At 39.9% G+C, this 13,781-nt stretch overlaps 2 protein-coding genes and 3 non-coding genes across 8 annotated transcripts in view; 1 reads left to right on the forward strand and 4 right to left on the reverse strand.

Annotated features, from left to right (window-relative positions):
• Positions 1-6,857, forward strand: part of eya4 (EYA transcriptional coactivator and phosphatase 4) — a 31,038-nt gene extending 24,181 nt beyond the window's left edge. For 2 of the 4 annotated variants that reach the window (XM_061704690.1, XM_061704688.1), the window contains 2 exons: positions 3,161-3,261; positions 6,236-6,857. In XM_061704690.1, coding sequence (XP_061560674.1) covers positions 3,161-3,261; positions 6,236-6,316 — 182 coding nt within the window. In that variant the 3' untranslated portion in view covers positions 6,317-6,857. Of the gene's footprint in view, positions 1-2,993; positions 3,095-3,160; positions 3,262-6,235 lie in introns of all 4 variants that reach the window. The other 2 variants (XM_061704691.1, XM_061704689.1) reach the window with 1 other exon arrangement.
• Positions 6,858-7,210: 353 nt separating this feature from the next.
• Positions 7,211-12,488, reverse strand: rps12 (ribosomal protein S12). Its single transcript, XM_061704975.1, has 6 exons — positions 12,432-12,488; positions 12,260-12,306; positions 10,285-10,401; positions 9,119-9,221; positions 8,476-8,577; positions 7,211-7,300 (listed from the first exon to the last, which is right to left on the reverse strand). The coding sequence occupies exons 2-6, from the start codon at positions 12,271-12,273 to the stop codon at positions 7,238-7,240; spliced, it is 399 nt and encodes a 132-aa protein (XP_061560959.1). The 5' UTR covers positions 12,274-12,306; positions 12,432-12,488; the 3' UTR covers positions 7,211-7,237.
• LOC133417450 (small nucleolar RNA SNORD100) lies at positions 8,652-8,735 on the reverse strand. Its single transcript, XR_009770361.1, has one exon. It is a non-coding gene; the product is annotated as a small nucleolar RNA SNORD100 (small nucleolar RNA).
• Positions 9,302-9,384, reverse strand: LOC133417449 (small nucleolar RNA SNORD100). The gene has a single exon (XR_009770360.1). It is a non-coding gene; the product is annotated as a small nucleolar RNA SNORD100 (small nucleolar RNA).
• Positions 10,476-10,551, reverse strand: LOC133417446 (small nucleolar RNA SNORD101). The gene has a single exon (XR_009770357.1). It is a non-coding gene; the product is annotated as a small nucleolar RNA SNORD101 (small nucleolar RNA).
• Positions 12,489-13,781: the final 1,293 nt, after the last annotated feature.

A 13,781-nucleotide genomic window follows, 5' to 3' on the forward strand; every position in this document is an offset into this window, starting at 1 on the left:
CATTGAGATATAAGCCGATTTAGATCACAATAACTCATTCACTGCCATTGACGGCTGGTGAAGTCAAATATGCATGTTAACATGGAGGACCATTAAAACCTACACCTTAACTGGACAATGGGTGGGAAAATGGTTGCTATGGTAACAACTTCACTTCGGCACACTATATAGATAAAAAGAAGTCGTGATTGGAAAATAATGAGAAGGAAAACTTGGCAAGAAAACTACGTATCCAGTCCAAACTCCATCAACAAATCAGGCGATGCTGATCACATGACCTCAACGCGGGACAATGCTGTGTTCTGATTGGACACCAGTGTCGTGTTTACATTATGTTGTAATCAACTTTGATTTAATGCACAACGTTATAACATGACAACAGCAGCCAGAGGATGTCACATGCTCTTCAGCAGGGGTCACAAACATGAGTAGCCTGCAGATCTGTTCAGTTGTACAGTCTTTGCATATGGTGTACCTTTTACCCAATATTCCATTATTTATTATAAAATCTGAATTTCTTCCACACTTTGGACTTTAAACTTGCTGCAAACGGTCTGAATCATTTGCGAGTCTGCTATTCCTCTATGCATTTCCTCACAAAAATTTCAGCACAGCGCTATCTGATGTAACCACGACAAGTCTCGTAAGATCGGGCAATCGGCCCGTTCAACATCGATTGGGACCGATTCATTAGTCTGTGTACCAACGCACTCGCATCTTTTAAATCAAATGTGGTTTTCTGATTCAAATAGGTATGGGCTACACCCCTAAAATTATTTTAAAAAATCATGAAAAATATCACTCTGTGTGTGTGTGTGTAGTGCAACTCTAGGAGTCTCACTTTTTTAATTAAACTACCTAACTAAATAAAGGTTTTGACACTATTCTAACTTGAGGTTTGTCTCTATAATTAAGTGTAATTTGAGCAACTTTATTTCAGAAGTGTTTCTCAAACTGGTAGACCTTCGCATTAATCAGACCCAAAGAAGTAGCTCTCACTTTAAAAGAAAATAGCCCATACCCTGCTCAACAGTATATGCACTTTAATCCAAATGTATCATGTTGAAGTCATCAGCACCTTGTATATTGTGTGTAAAATTAGTTTTTTGGTTTTTTTTTATAAATTGAATAATCACTCAAATAAGGAAAAGCTGTGAAAGCCATTCTACAGAGGCGGGAGTAAGTCACATACTGTATGTGGAAGTCACAAGCTAGTCTCAAGTCATAACCTTCAAGTCTTAAGAAAGTCCCAAGTCACTGTGGGAGAAAAATCAAGCAACTCGAGTCACTACTAAATTTTAAGTCGAGCAAGTCATTACTTGGTTTAAGGAAGTCGCAAGTCAAGTCAAACAATTTTGTTCCAGTCACAATATAGAGTGGTAATAAAATGTTGTTTCACAATTGTTTCCCTCATAAATCATAACAATAAAAAAAGTATTCACACCTTATAAAAGTTAAATGAATAACAACTGAGATTATGATTGATTGAATTTATTGCGCTGAATTGTTTGTTGTATTTTAATTTAACTGAACTTTATTTCTGAACAAACTATGCTCTGTACTTTGTGATGACAGCCTTGTAACTCCAATGGTTCTTGGGAGAACACAATTCAGCAAAAGCCAAGATTGTTTTCTGTTGGTCAAATATAATTAGATGTGTACCTAATAGGCGAATGGAGAATGAAAGAGATTCCTAATTAAGGGAATAATACATGACATAAAAATGTGGCCATCCAAAAAGGTTATGTGAACAAAATCTGCATTCCTTCTGCGTCCTCTACTTTAATTAAATCACTCAGTCGGGTTTGTTAATTTATTTAGAAGCACTGACTCTGTACAACTGACAATTGTCATTAGATTAAAGGTTATGTTTCATATGTTATGGTCTCAATTTTCAAAACAAAGTGCAGACAGCTTTATTTACAGCGTTTATATCAACAGTGAAACTTCAATAAACATGTTCAGTAGTATGAAAATTATATTCACACATAGCTACTTACAATTTGTACTGTACTTACTAATAGTGGAACGCACTTTTTTCGACATTTTTATCACCGTGATCGAAATGCAAAGTGATCCCGTAAAGCAGACCTATAACGCACCTGGCATCTTCTAGCGCCGACTTTTTTGTCATGCCCGCAAATGTCTCTGCAACTTCTTTAATATCTGTTTTTTGTTTAATATCCACAACGCTAGCAACGCCACTTCATTTCTGCACTCTGCGGTTGGCAGTATATTTCAGGCGCTACTTTCTACTGTACAGTGCATGAGCGAGAGAGGGGGAAAAAATAAAATGAATTAATGAAATATGAACTGAAACGAAAGAGTCGGACAATTATTATAAACCGTCCCACCCCTAGTTATGTTACTTAGCTGCAATAAAACGTTCACAATCGCATAATTTTAATCGTCCCAAACCAGTTTATGAAACGTAATGTTTGACCAGCTAGCTAAACTGTTAAATTAGCTTACCTGTCTTTTTGAGTTTTTAGTGACGGATGAAGTTCGATGTCGTTGTTGTGTCTTTAATGTGCGAGTTGCAAGCCATGCAGGTTGCCATCCTCTTTTCAGACTTCATCGACAACATAATCCTTGAACTCAAATTGTATTATCTTTGGAGCTCCTTTCCATCGTTGTTCATGCAGGTGGCTACATCATACTGGCAAGTGCGCAACAACGCAGACTGTGTTGCCAGGTTGGCCAGAATGTCCCCCCAAAACATCGCTTTCTTTCAAAAGAAAAGGCAAACTGTCTCAATTAAAATACATATGTCCAACTCTAAACAAGATGACTTGTCAAGTCATGTAGTTAAGTCAAAGTCAAGTCTCTTGGCGAGCTAGTCTCAAGTCAAGTCTTTCTCAAGTATTTGGCAACAAGTCGCAAGTCATAAAACTGCCACTCGAGTCGACTCGAGTCAAGTCAGTTGACTCGAGTCGACTCGAGTCAAGTCATTTGACTCGAGTCCCCCCATCTCTGCCATTCTGTGTCTCCAGGCAAAGAAAGCTGTTTTGAGCGTATAGTGTCCCGCTTTGGCACTAACATTACATATGTTGTGATTGGCGATGGCAAGGATGAGGAGCATGCAGCCAGCCAGGTAAAATGACTTTTCTACTCCTTTTGTTTTCACCCAACCCCTTCTTCCTCCTTGTTTCTTCTGCAGGAAAAGAGAGTTGCTTTGAGCGCATAATGCAAAGGTTTGGCAGGAAAGTAGTGTATGTTGTAGTGGGGGACGGTGCGGAAGAGGAGCAGGCGGCCAAAAAGGTAAATGGACCTCGCCACCTGTGACCCCTGCCCACTTGGCACAGTGTGAGCGCTCTGATTGGATGACGCCTGCCTGTCTTTGCTCTAGAGGTTTTTACTGGTGGTCCTTGCTCTGGATGGGTTCTTCCAAGTCTGTACAATTACAGTCAAAGATTGGTAAAACCTCCCAACTCCAACACAATCCCATCGGTGACGCCGGTTGACTTCCAAGTTGTTCTAATTTAAAATCAATTCACCCCATAGGAAACAATGTTAGCAGAATGAATTCATTCCGCACTGAAACAGTCACCTATGACTGATATGGCTGAGCATTTTTGCCATATCCTTCATATCCAGCTTAGGGTCCATCTATTACAACCCCGATTACAATTAAGTTGGGACATTGTGTTAAACATAAATACAAACAGAATACAATGATTTGCAAATCATGTTCAACCTATATTTAATTGAATATACTACAAAGACAAGATATGTAATGTTCAAACTGATAAACTTTATTGTTTTTAGCAAATAATCATTAACTTAGAATTTTATGGCTGTAACATGTTCCAAAAAAGCTGGGACAGGGTCATGTTTACCACTGTGTTACATCACCTTTTCTTTTAACAACATTCAATAAACGTTTGAGAACTGAGGACACTAATTGTTGAAGCTTTTTAGGTGGAATTCTTTCCCATTCTTGCTTCCGGGGTCGCCGTTGTCGTATTTTACGCTTCATAATGCGCCACACATTTTCAATGGGAGACAGATGTGGACTGCAGGCAGGCCAGTCTAGTACCCGCACTCTTTTACTACAAAGCCACGCTGTTGTAACACGTGCAGAATGTGGTTTGGCATTGTCTTGCTGTAATAAGCAGGGGCATCCATGAAAAAGACGTCACTTGGATGGCAGCATATGTTTCTCCAAAACCTGTATGTACCTTTCAGCATTAATGGTGCCTTCACAGATGTGTAAGTTACCCATGCCATTGGCACTAACACAGCCCCATACCATCACAGATGCTGGCTTTTGAACTTTGCGTCCATAACAGTCCGGATGGTTCTTTTCCTCTTTGGCCCGGAGGACACGACGTACACAATTTCAAAAAACAGTTTGAAATGCGGACTCATCTGACCACAAAACACTTTTCCACCTTGCAATGGTCCATCTTAGATTAGCTGAGAAGCCGGCGGTGTTTCTGGGTGTTGTTGATAAAGTTTCAAGTTTGCACTTAAGGCTGTAGCGCCAAACTGTATTTACTGACATTGGTTTTCTGAAGTGTTCCTGAGCCCACGTGGTGATATCCTTTACACATTGATGTCGGTTTTTGATGCAGTGCCGCCTTAGGGATCGAAGGTCACGGGCGTTTAATGTTGGTTTTCGGTCTTGCCGCTTACGTGCAATGATTTCTCCCGATTCTCTGAACCTTTTGATGATATTATGGGCCGTAGATGATGAAATCCCTAAATTCCTTGCAATTGTACGTTGAGGAACATTATCCTTAAACTGTTTGACTATTTTCTCACGCACTTGTTCACAAGGAGGTGAACCTCGCCCCATCTTTGCTTGTGAATGACTGAGCAATTCAGGGAAGCTCCTTTTATACCCAATCATGACATCCACCTGTTCCCAATTAGCCTGTTCACCTGTGGGATGTTACAAACAGGTGTTTGATGAGCATTCCTCAACTTTCTCAGTCTTTTTTGCCACCTGTCCCAGCTTTTTTGGAACATGTTGCAGTCATAAAATTCTAAGTTAATGATTATTTGCTAAAAACAATAAAATTGATCAGTTTGAACATTAAATATCTTATCTTTGTAGTGTATTCGATTAAATATAGGTTGAACATGATTTGCAAATCATTGTATAGTTTTTATTTATGTTTAACACAACGTCCCAACTTCATTGGAATTGGGGTTGTAGTATGAGTTTGCCTTCACTAGTATGAAAACTCATCGCACATAAAATCTTTAAGCTCACAATGTTGAAGGTAACATTTCAACATTCGTAAAAGCCATACAGGTATGAAGAGGTGTGAACCTTTGTATGCGAAAATAATGTAAAAGTACTCAGTCTTGGAAGATGACTGACAGGATTCGTGGAGCGGGCCAGAGGTGTTTGCAGGGGGGGAACAGCACCATCTAGTTGTTAATAGATAATTGTTGGAATTAAGTGTAGTTTAGTAAGGTAGACATATCACTTTCTCAGCATCTACTTTCTAAAATGTGCGTAATTCACATTATATTGCTCACATTGTACTGACCTTACTTGCTGTACTTACCTTCGCGTAGTTGAAGTTCTATGGTTTTAAAAACCCAAAGTAAATCCTAATTTCGATTCTGTGAGCTGACGTCACCTATGATGATCATTTGAAGTCCAAATTAAACTTTTGCTGCATGTTCCGACTTGGGAGGTTCCAGTTTAAACAATGCTTGTGGTAGCCGTGAGGTTTGCAGGTTCTTCGCTACTTGCAGCATGTAGTGCAAGAAAATATGTACATTTCATGCTTTCCAGTATACTTCAGGGAATTAATCCTGATTTAGTTGGTAGGTGTTGGGAGTAAGCATTTTAAGGAAAGTACTGGATTGCTTTTTTGGCCAAGGTTAAAAAGAATTTTGAGGAAAAGTCATCAATTTAGATTTTTGGCAGTTATCATTACAATCTGAATTTTGAAAAATATAATCAGAAGCACAAAAAAAAAATGTCCATCTTAAATTCATATTTTTCCTATTCTAAACAAAATACACTTTCCAAAATCCATTTTTATTTTTATAATGGATTCAGAATTTCCCCCCGAACATAGTTTCCTTAACATGTCAGTATTATTGATGGCAAAATTCAAGCATATGCAGCAGAAAGATGTGGCCACTTGACAACAAAGCAATTCTTACCTCCTAATGCTGTTCTGCATGGATTTCGTTTGCAGTGTTTGTCTCATCGCTGGTATTTAGCTGCCAACTAATTTTTTTCCCTCCCACTAACTGTCATCCACAGCACAACATGCCCTTCTGGAGGATATCAAGCCACTCTGACCTGCTGGCATTACATCAAGCACTGGAGTTCGAGTACCTGTAACTGGTCAAAATAAGGACTTGTCACAATGGACGTGCGCATACCTTTTTGTAAAACTATTTAAGAAGAAACTATACACTGCAATTTTTTTTTTTCCTCAAACTCCTGGATTTACAAACTGAATGGTCTTAAAAGCAGCAATGGAGGACTGAGAGGTGTTCCGAGAATCCACACACACACAAAAAGGACTGTCCAGACTTAAAAGCTGGAGGTCTCTGTCCAGACAGCACGTAGCCACGCCAGCTGATTTTTTGCGGTTTCCTTTCTGGTCCGTCCGATGCAGACGCCTGTGTAAATTATTTGCAATAAAAGTGAAGGGCCGAAGTGTGGGTGATGTGTTGAAGTTTTTTTTGGGTGGGGTGTTGTTTTGGTGCGGTGAATGGGGTTGTTGAGTATGTGCAACATGAGTTGTGCCTTAATGTGTTTTCATGTCTGTTCTTTTCAAAAGTGTAAATATTAAACAAGGATAAATATTTGGGTGTTGTCTTTGATTGTTCACTACGATCAGAATCAAAATGTTGACTTCCTCGGGCCGCATACAGAAAAATCGACAGTTGCAAAGAGCAACTTTGAAATCCAATCCATAAAGTTTATATTAAACAGCTCCCAAGGTGTGTTTAAGTTTTTATTTGGAATGGGAACGATAGGAACTCTTTTTCAATGTCTTTGTCAAATAGTTTTTTGTTGGAAAAGTGGAATTGTGGGAATTTTTATAATGTGGAAAATAGTTCTCAGAATGTCTTGAATTTTCTGAAAATTTGTAAGTTTGAATCAGTTGTGAAATGTGCAATGAATGTCAAAAAGAGGGGCAAATAAAACAAATTGTGCAGAGTAACATGCTCTTCAGCATTTACACAATGAGTATTAAAGGATACTTTTAAGAAACACGAGACAAGATTTTCAGTTTCAAACTTTTATTGTCTTTTACTTCTTGGCTTTGAAGTATTCCTCAATGACATCCTTGGCTTGAGACTCCTTGCCATAGTCCTGTAGTGGGAATTCAAAACAATGTCAAAAAAAAAAAAAAAACTCAGTCCAAATTAAGAGGTGGGCTGTTACGACTGTGGCGCACTTTGCGGTAGCCGGCAATGTAAGTCGCGGGGGGACCCTGACAATGCTAGACAAGAAGGCACCCAAGTTCAAATGGAGACTTCAGAGCTACACAGGCACCGTTTGCCCACAGGTTGTTGCCATTTTCAGGGACCCCAGTCACCACATTTGAGGTGACGGGGCTCGTACCGTGGCGGTCTTTCTAGCCAGTTAAAACAACAGCTGCATGGCACGGCAGGGGCACAGCACCTGGACTTGACTGGCATAGCTCATAGTGGTGATTGTCGTGATCCACAGGTACAGTTGTATCCCCATCGTGCTGTGGGGGTGTTTTTCAGCTGTAGGGACAGGGAGACTGGTTGCTATCGAAGGAAAGATGAATGCGGGCAAGTGCAGGGATATCCTGGACCTTCTCCAGAGTGCTTGGAACCTCAGACTGGGCCGAAGGTTTAAGGTGGTCTGAAAACTTTCCGTACCCACTGTATGTCAGAGGCCTATAGTGACAGTCGGAACAATGAGATGCTCTTCCACTAGAGGCGGAAGGTCCAATTTACCTACCTTTTTGGATAAGCATCCGCCTGTTGCCATTCATAAAACAAAATAGCTTAAGTGTTGAACTGATAGGACCCACATTTCAAAACAAGTACATATGCAAGTAAAATGATATTTCAGTATATATACTTTTTATGAAATCTTTATAACAGTAAATTATGCTTAGTGGCTGAAGCACTACTGGATGAATAAGCCTCAATGACTTATTATATGCTGATGAATTTTTATTTATTTTTTTAAGTAGATGCGCCGCAACGTTTGGCTACAAATACATTCTGCCACAAATACTTCAGTTTTACGGGATAGCAACAATAAACATACTCTCTTTTTTGCCAACCTTCCTATTATGTCTCTTTGGTAAACCAAAGATGTTTATGGGTTAATGTGATTCAATTCATACCTTGGTTAAAAAGATCCATTTAAAAAAAATAATAATTTTAATTAAACAAATAACTAGGAATAGCCCCACCCATTTTTAAATTTAATTAATAAAATTAAATTTAAAAAAAATAGGATTATTCATAGTAACGACAAGTTGTGGGTGTAGTGTGCCTCATTACCTTGACGACAACGCAGCTGCAGCCCACCACTTTACGGGGTTTGCCCTCTCGGTCAATCTTGCACAGACCAACCCACTCGCCAAGCTTCTTGTTGTCATCAACCTGCGAGACAGAACCCGCACGTTGTAACTTGTGTGCCCAACGAGTGGAATAGAACAGAAGGGCAGCAATTTGGCTGCATCTCAGACATAAATTGGGTAACAGTGGCAAATGTCATCACGGCTTTCAGTAGAGGGAGCCAGATTATCATCAGCGATGCACCCAAGGGCCTTAAAAACAAAATCTCCAGAATTTCCATTTTAGTTGCAAATTTTATTTGTGAGAAGTTACTAGTCATATTTTTGAAAAATAGTCACCTTAGGGGTTGGAAAATTAGCTAAATATAGCGACTAAATCACCAATTTGGCTAAACTAGCTCTCTTATTCGCAGCCATGTTGGCATAAACAGTAAATGTCAGTGGGGAAATGCTATGAACTATGGGAGCTGCTCAGGAAAAGGAAAAAATAAATAAATAAATAAACATACATATGAATAACACTGAAATCCATTTGTAACCCAGCCCTACCAAATACACCTTCAAACTTTATTGGACAATTTTCAACTTCAACTTTCAACATAGCAGCAAGCAAGAAGACAGTTCACCTTAATCAGGTTGATCTGATGCTCGGCGCAAAGGGCCTCCACTAGCTTGACGTACATGGGCTCGTCGCAGTTGGCAGCGAGGACGCACAGGTGGGCCTGGCGCCTAAATTAAATTCAAGAGTTGTAAGGATTGCATCCATGAAATTAAAATGCTAAACACCCAAATATATATTTTTTTAAGCCAACATCTCAGACAGAATTGGGTAACAATGGCTTTTCTCCTCAGGGTGGTCAGTAGAGGGAGCCAAGATATCATCACTGATACTTGCAGACTTAAAATAGTGGCACCTTGACCTACGAGCTGAATTTGTTTCGCGACCACGCTCGTAACGCAAATCCGTCATATCTTGAATCAACTCTCCCCATCGAAACAAATGAAAATGCCATTTATCCATTGTAGGATGCTCTAAAAACATTTTTGTAACGTGCTTTTTTTTTTTAATAAAACTGCACTCTATAGTGCTGTAGTGTATAAAAACATAGTAATAATTAAATACAATTTAAAGATCTTAAGTTTTTGCAGCATTTTTTACTTCTTTGATACTATTGCGCTGCTCCTAGTTTGCACACCAGAGCTAACAGTGACAGTGTAATAAATGCATAATACCATTGCATCTAAGTTGCAGTAATATTAGTCGTTTTTCCTCAGAGCATAATGAATATATTTCTCTCAGCATTGCACACAGTATGTTTACTTTTTTCCCCCCAGTAATTTAAAGGTTTATAACTACTGCAAAATTGAAGCTAGTTTGGTTAGCCTGTTTTGGATTTCGTATTGTGTTAAAATTAAGCTAACAGGCTTTTGTAAGACTGGTTTTGTTAGCTACACACAAGTAATTTGTTAAACGTTTAGTTTTACAGTCGATGTTAACGGGGAATGGCAACAAAACAGATTTAAGCGTACACTTGGTGCACTTTTTGGAAGAAATGTTTGCTACCTGCCAAACAACACACTCAGGGAGGACAATCGACAACCGCTTCAACTCACCACTCATTCTCTTAGGACCCAAGATTAGGGAAAAAAAGCTCAAGCACAAGTCAAATTTTTGCTCGCAATGAAAAAAAAAAACAACACAATGACTGCTGGTGGCTCAAAAAAACTCCTGAGTTGGGGACACTCGTAAGTCAAGGTACCAGTATACATTTGTAAACACGTTACGACATACTTGTCCAGGGCTTTGGCAGCCTCGCGGATACCGCGGGCAAGGCCGTCATTGATGAGTGCGGTCTTCAGCACTTCAGGGAGCGCGGTGTTGACATCCATCACACCTCCGGCGGCAACGCTGTCACACAAGAGGGGGACAACATCAACAAAAATAAAATCTAAAACAATCAATAAATTGGTGGTGAGCTTCCAGCTTGTCAGAACAGGTTTATCACCCATTGGAGAGTGAAGGGGTATCCGACAAAAGATTAAAAGTCATCATTCAAGCATGTAGGAGCTCAGTTGAAGAGAAACGGTTAATATTTGACATTTTCCAGAAAATTAGGAGCATTCCCCCACTATATAGCAGTTCATAGTTCACACCCCCACTTATTAATGTTCAAGCAATAATTTTTACTGTAAAAAGGGGTTTTTACAGTATATAGGCAAGTCTGAATTCAGAGTTGCAACCCTTCAGTGTCGTACTGAGGTATCCTGAAAGACATGCAGCATAACTATTTGCAAGATTCCCAACAAAACTCCAGCAAGTGTCTTTCCCACAGAACAGACAAGATGCCTGCGAGTATTAATCTGGGGTCTGTTTACAGACCCCTTCAAAAGTATTGGAACCGCAAGGTCAATTCCTTTGTTTTTGTTGTATACTTAAGACATTTGGGTTTCAGATCAAAAGATGAATATGAGACAAAAGCTCAGAATTCCAGTTTTTATTTCATGCTATTTACATCTTGATGAGTTAAACAACTCAGGAAAGAGAACCTTCTGTTTGAAGCCACCCATTTTTCAAGTGAGCAAAAGTATTGGAACATGACTGATGGGTGTTTCTCATTGCTCAGGTGCTGCCTTTTACAGATTGATTGTTTAAACAGATAGTGCTTGTTTTTGGCTTTCATGTGCGAAAAACTGCATTTGCTGTTAAGCAAACATGAAGACCAGAGAGCTGTCTATTGGAGAAAAGCAAACTATTTTGAAGCTGAGAGAAGAGGAGGGGATCATTCAGAGCTACGGCACAAACATTGGGCATAGCCAATACAACAATTTAGAATGCCCTAAAAAAAAAGAACCTAGCGGTGTACTAAGGAACAGAGATTGAACGGGTAGGCCAAGGGTATCAACAGCAGTCGATGACAGAAACATTGAGAGGTGTGAAGACACACCCAAAGACACCAGTCAGTGACATCGCTGCCAAGCTCCACAGGCCAGGGGTGACGGCATCACAATCCACTGTTCGAAGACTTTGAGAGAAGAAATATATAGGCCATACCACAAGATGCAAACCACTCATCAGCAAAAAGAATCAGAAGGCCAGATTGGATTTTGCAAAGAACTACAGATGAGCCACAAACGTTTTGGAACAAAGTTTTATGGACTGATGAGCAAGATTAACATCTACAAAAGTGATGGAATGGCCAAAGTATGGAGAAAGAAATGATCTGCTTACGATCCAAAACACACAAGCTCATCTTTGAAGCATTGTGGGAAACTGATCTTCAAGAGTGATAACAGGTACTTAGGAATATGTTTTAAAAAGTGTGATTAAAGCGTTGTTTGTCTATATCACAGATTTTCTAATGTAGGTTGGGACTTCAATGCATCCTCGGCGTTCAACGGGGGTTGAGTTTCTGCAATAAAAATGTGTATCCGTCACCCTGCGAAACACGTAATAAAATGGTTAGTAGGAAAGTGGGAATTAGTATTTTTCCATCCCTTTACACTCCCCACATATAACTAGTAGCGCTATATACGTACATATTGCCATATATTAGGATTAGTTGTCGCTGCATGTTAGCGACGCGGGTAACACACACGACGAACAACTTCGTTAAAAATAGGCAAAAGAAGCCTCTCAGTTTAAATGAAGCAATACCAGTAAGGTGGAAGGAGGTAAACACAACTATATATTTAGTACATCGCATATACACGTTACAGTCACAATGGCTCAGTTCGTCGATTCCACATGAGAGCGACAATATGCTTACCCTTCCTCGGCCATTGTTGATTAGGGATGGACGGCGGACCTAAACTTCTGTAATAAAGCACAAACAACATATAATAGTTAATTTCCATCGCCGATGACTGGCTTTCAGCATGTGAAAAAGCAGGATGGTAGAGAATTTGAGCGGATTATGTCTGGCAGGTGAGCAAACGCACCCCTGCCTCCTCTCGGTTAGCGGGTAAAGAGGACGTCATAATTCGGCGACACAGTTTTAATGCAGCAAGGAAGGCCCTTCAATTGACAGCGTCCGAATACTGCCTGTTTAATTTTCATATTCTATTCATGAATATGAAACCAAATCGCGACTTTTCATTATTTGACATAACAAGAAAATGTCTACGTTATTAATTCTGAATACAAATATACTCTAATTTCTACGTAATATTACCCGTAGGGCTCTATGCTGGCTATTTGCGTTCACCTCGCTTCCTTTAAAAAAAAAAAAAAAAAAGAAAAAAAATAATTTGCTGTTTTTATGCAAATATTATTAAACTTACCAATAGTGTGGATTTTTGTCGGAATTTCCAACTTCAGCTCTTCAAACATATCAATAATATATTGTTTAAGTCAAATTCCATCATTTAACTTTATTTGTGATCGACAGGCGGATCGGTGCAGCGTCTGCAGTGATGCGGACTTTTTATCGAAAGAAGGAGGGGTAAAGAAGGAGCTAAGCCGAAAGGTGAAGCTCTCGATTTACCGGTCGATCTACGTTCCTACCCTCACCTATGGTCACGAGCTGTGGGTCGTGACCGAAAGAACGAGATCCCGGATACAAGCGGCCAAATGAGTTTCTTCCGCAGGGTGTCCGGGCTCTCCCTTAGAGATAGGGTGAGAAGCTCGGTTATCCGGGAGGATCTCAGAGTAGAGCCGTTGCTCCTTCACATCGAGAGCAGCCAGATGAGGTGGCTGGGGCATCTGATTCGGATTCCTCCCGGACGCCTCCCTGGTGAGGTGTTCCGGGCACATCGCACCGGGAGGAGACCCCGGGGACGACCCAGGACACGCTGGAGAGACTACGTCTCTCGGCTGGCCTGGGAACGCCTCGGGATCACCCCGGAAGAGATGGATGAAGTGGCTGGGGAAAGGGAAGTCTGGGCGTCCCTGCTAAAGCTACTGCCCCCGCGACCTGACCTCGGATAAGCGGTAGAAGATGGACGGATGGATGGAACTTTATTTGTGGAAACCTGTAACAAAGCTTGCTGCATACTCTATTATTAATTATTATTAGTAAAATTTTTATAAACTAGTTGCTTTCTTTACATTCTCTTTTATTTTTATACAAAATAATGCTACTTTTCTTTGTTTAAAATGCATAACAACAAATGTTGTTTTTTTGTTCAGAGGACAGAATGGATTAATAGCATTTCAATTAATAACAATGGGGACATTGATTTGATATAAAAGTAAACTGAGATGCGAACTTTGTCACAGAACGAGTTAAACTCGTTAGCCAAGGTACCACTGTAATAAATTTGTGGGATGCAAGCTAGCACACTGCATGA

The sequence above is a fragment of the Phycodurus eques genome, chromosome 18 (genome assembly GCF_024500275.1).
Source record: "Phycodurus eques isolate BA_2022a chromosome 18, UOR_Pequ_1.1, whole genome shotgun sequence".
In the NCBI taxonomy this organism is placed as follows: Eukaryota; Metazoa; Chordata; class Actinopteri; order Syngnathiformes; family Syngnathidae; genus Phycodurus; species Phycodurus eques.

Bases quoted from the DNA above. Each gene is read 5' to 3' on its own strand.
- rps12 (XM_061704975.1), bottom strand. The intron at 8,578-9,118 runs GTGAACTGTCTT...TCTGTCTCGCAG, and splicing joins ATCAGATCAACCTGATTAAG to GTTGATGACAACAAGAAGCT. The intron at 7,301-8,475 runs GTAATGAGGCAC...TTCCCACTACAG, and splicing joins GCAGCTGCGTTGTCGTCAAG to GACTATGGCAAGGAGTCTCA.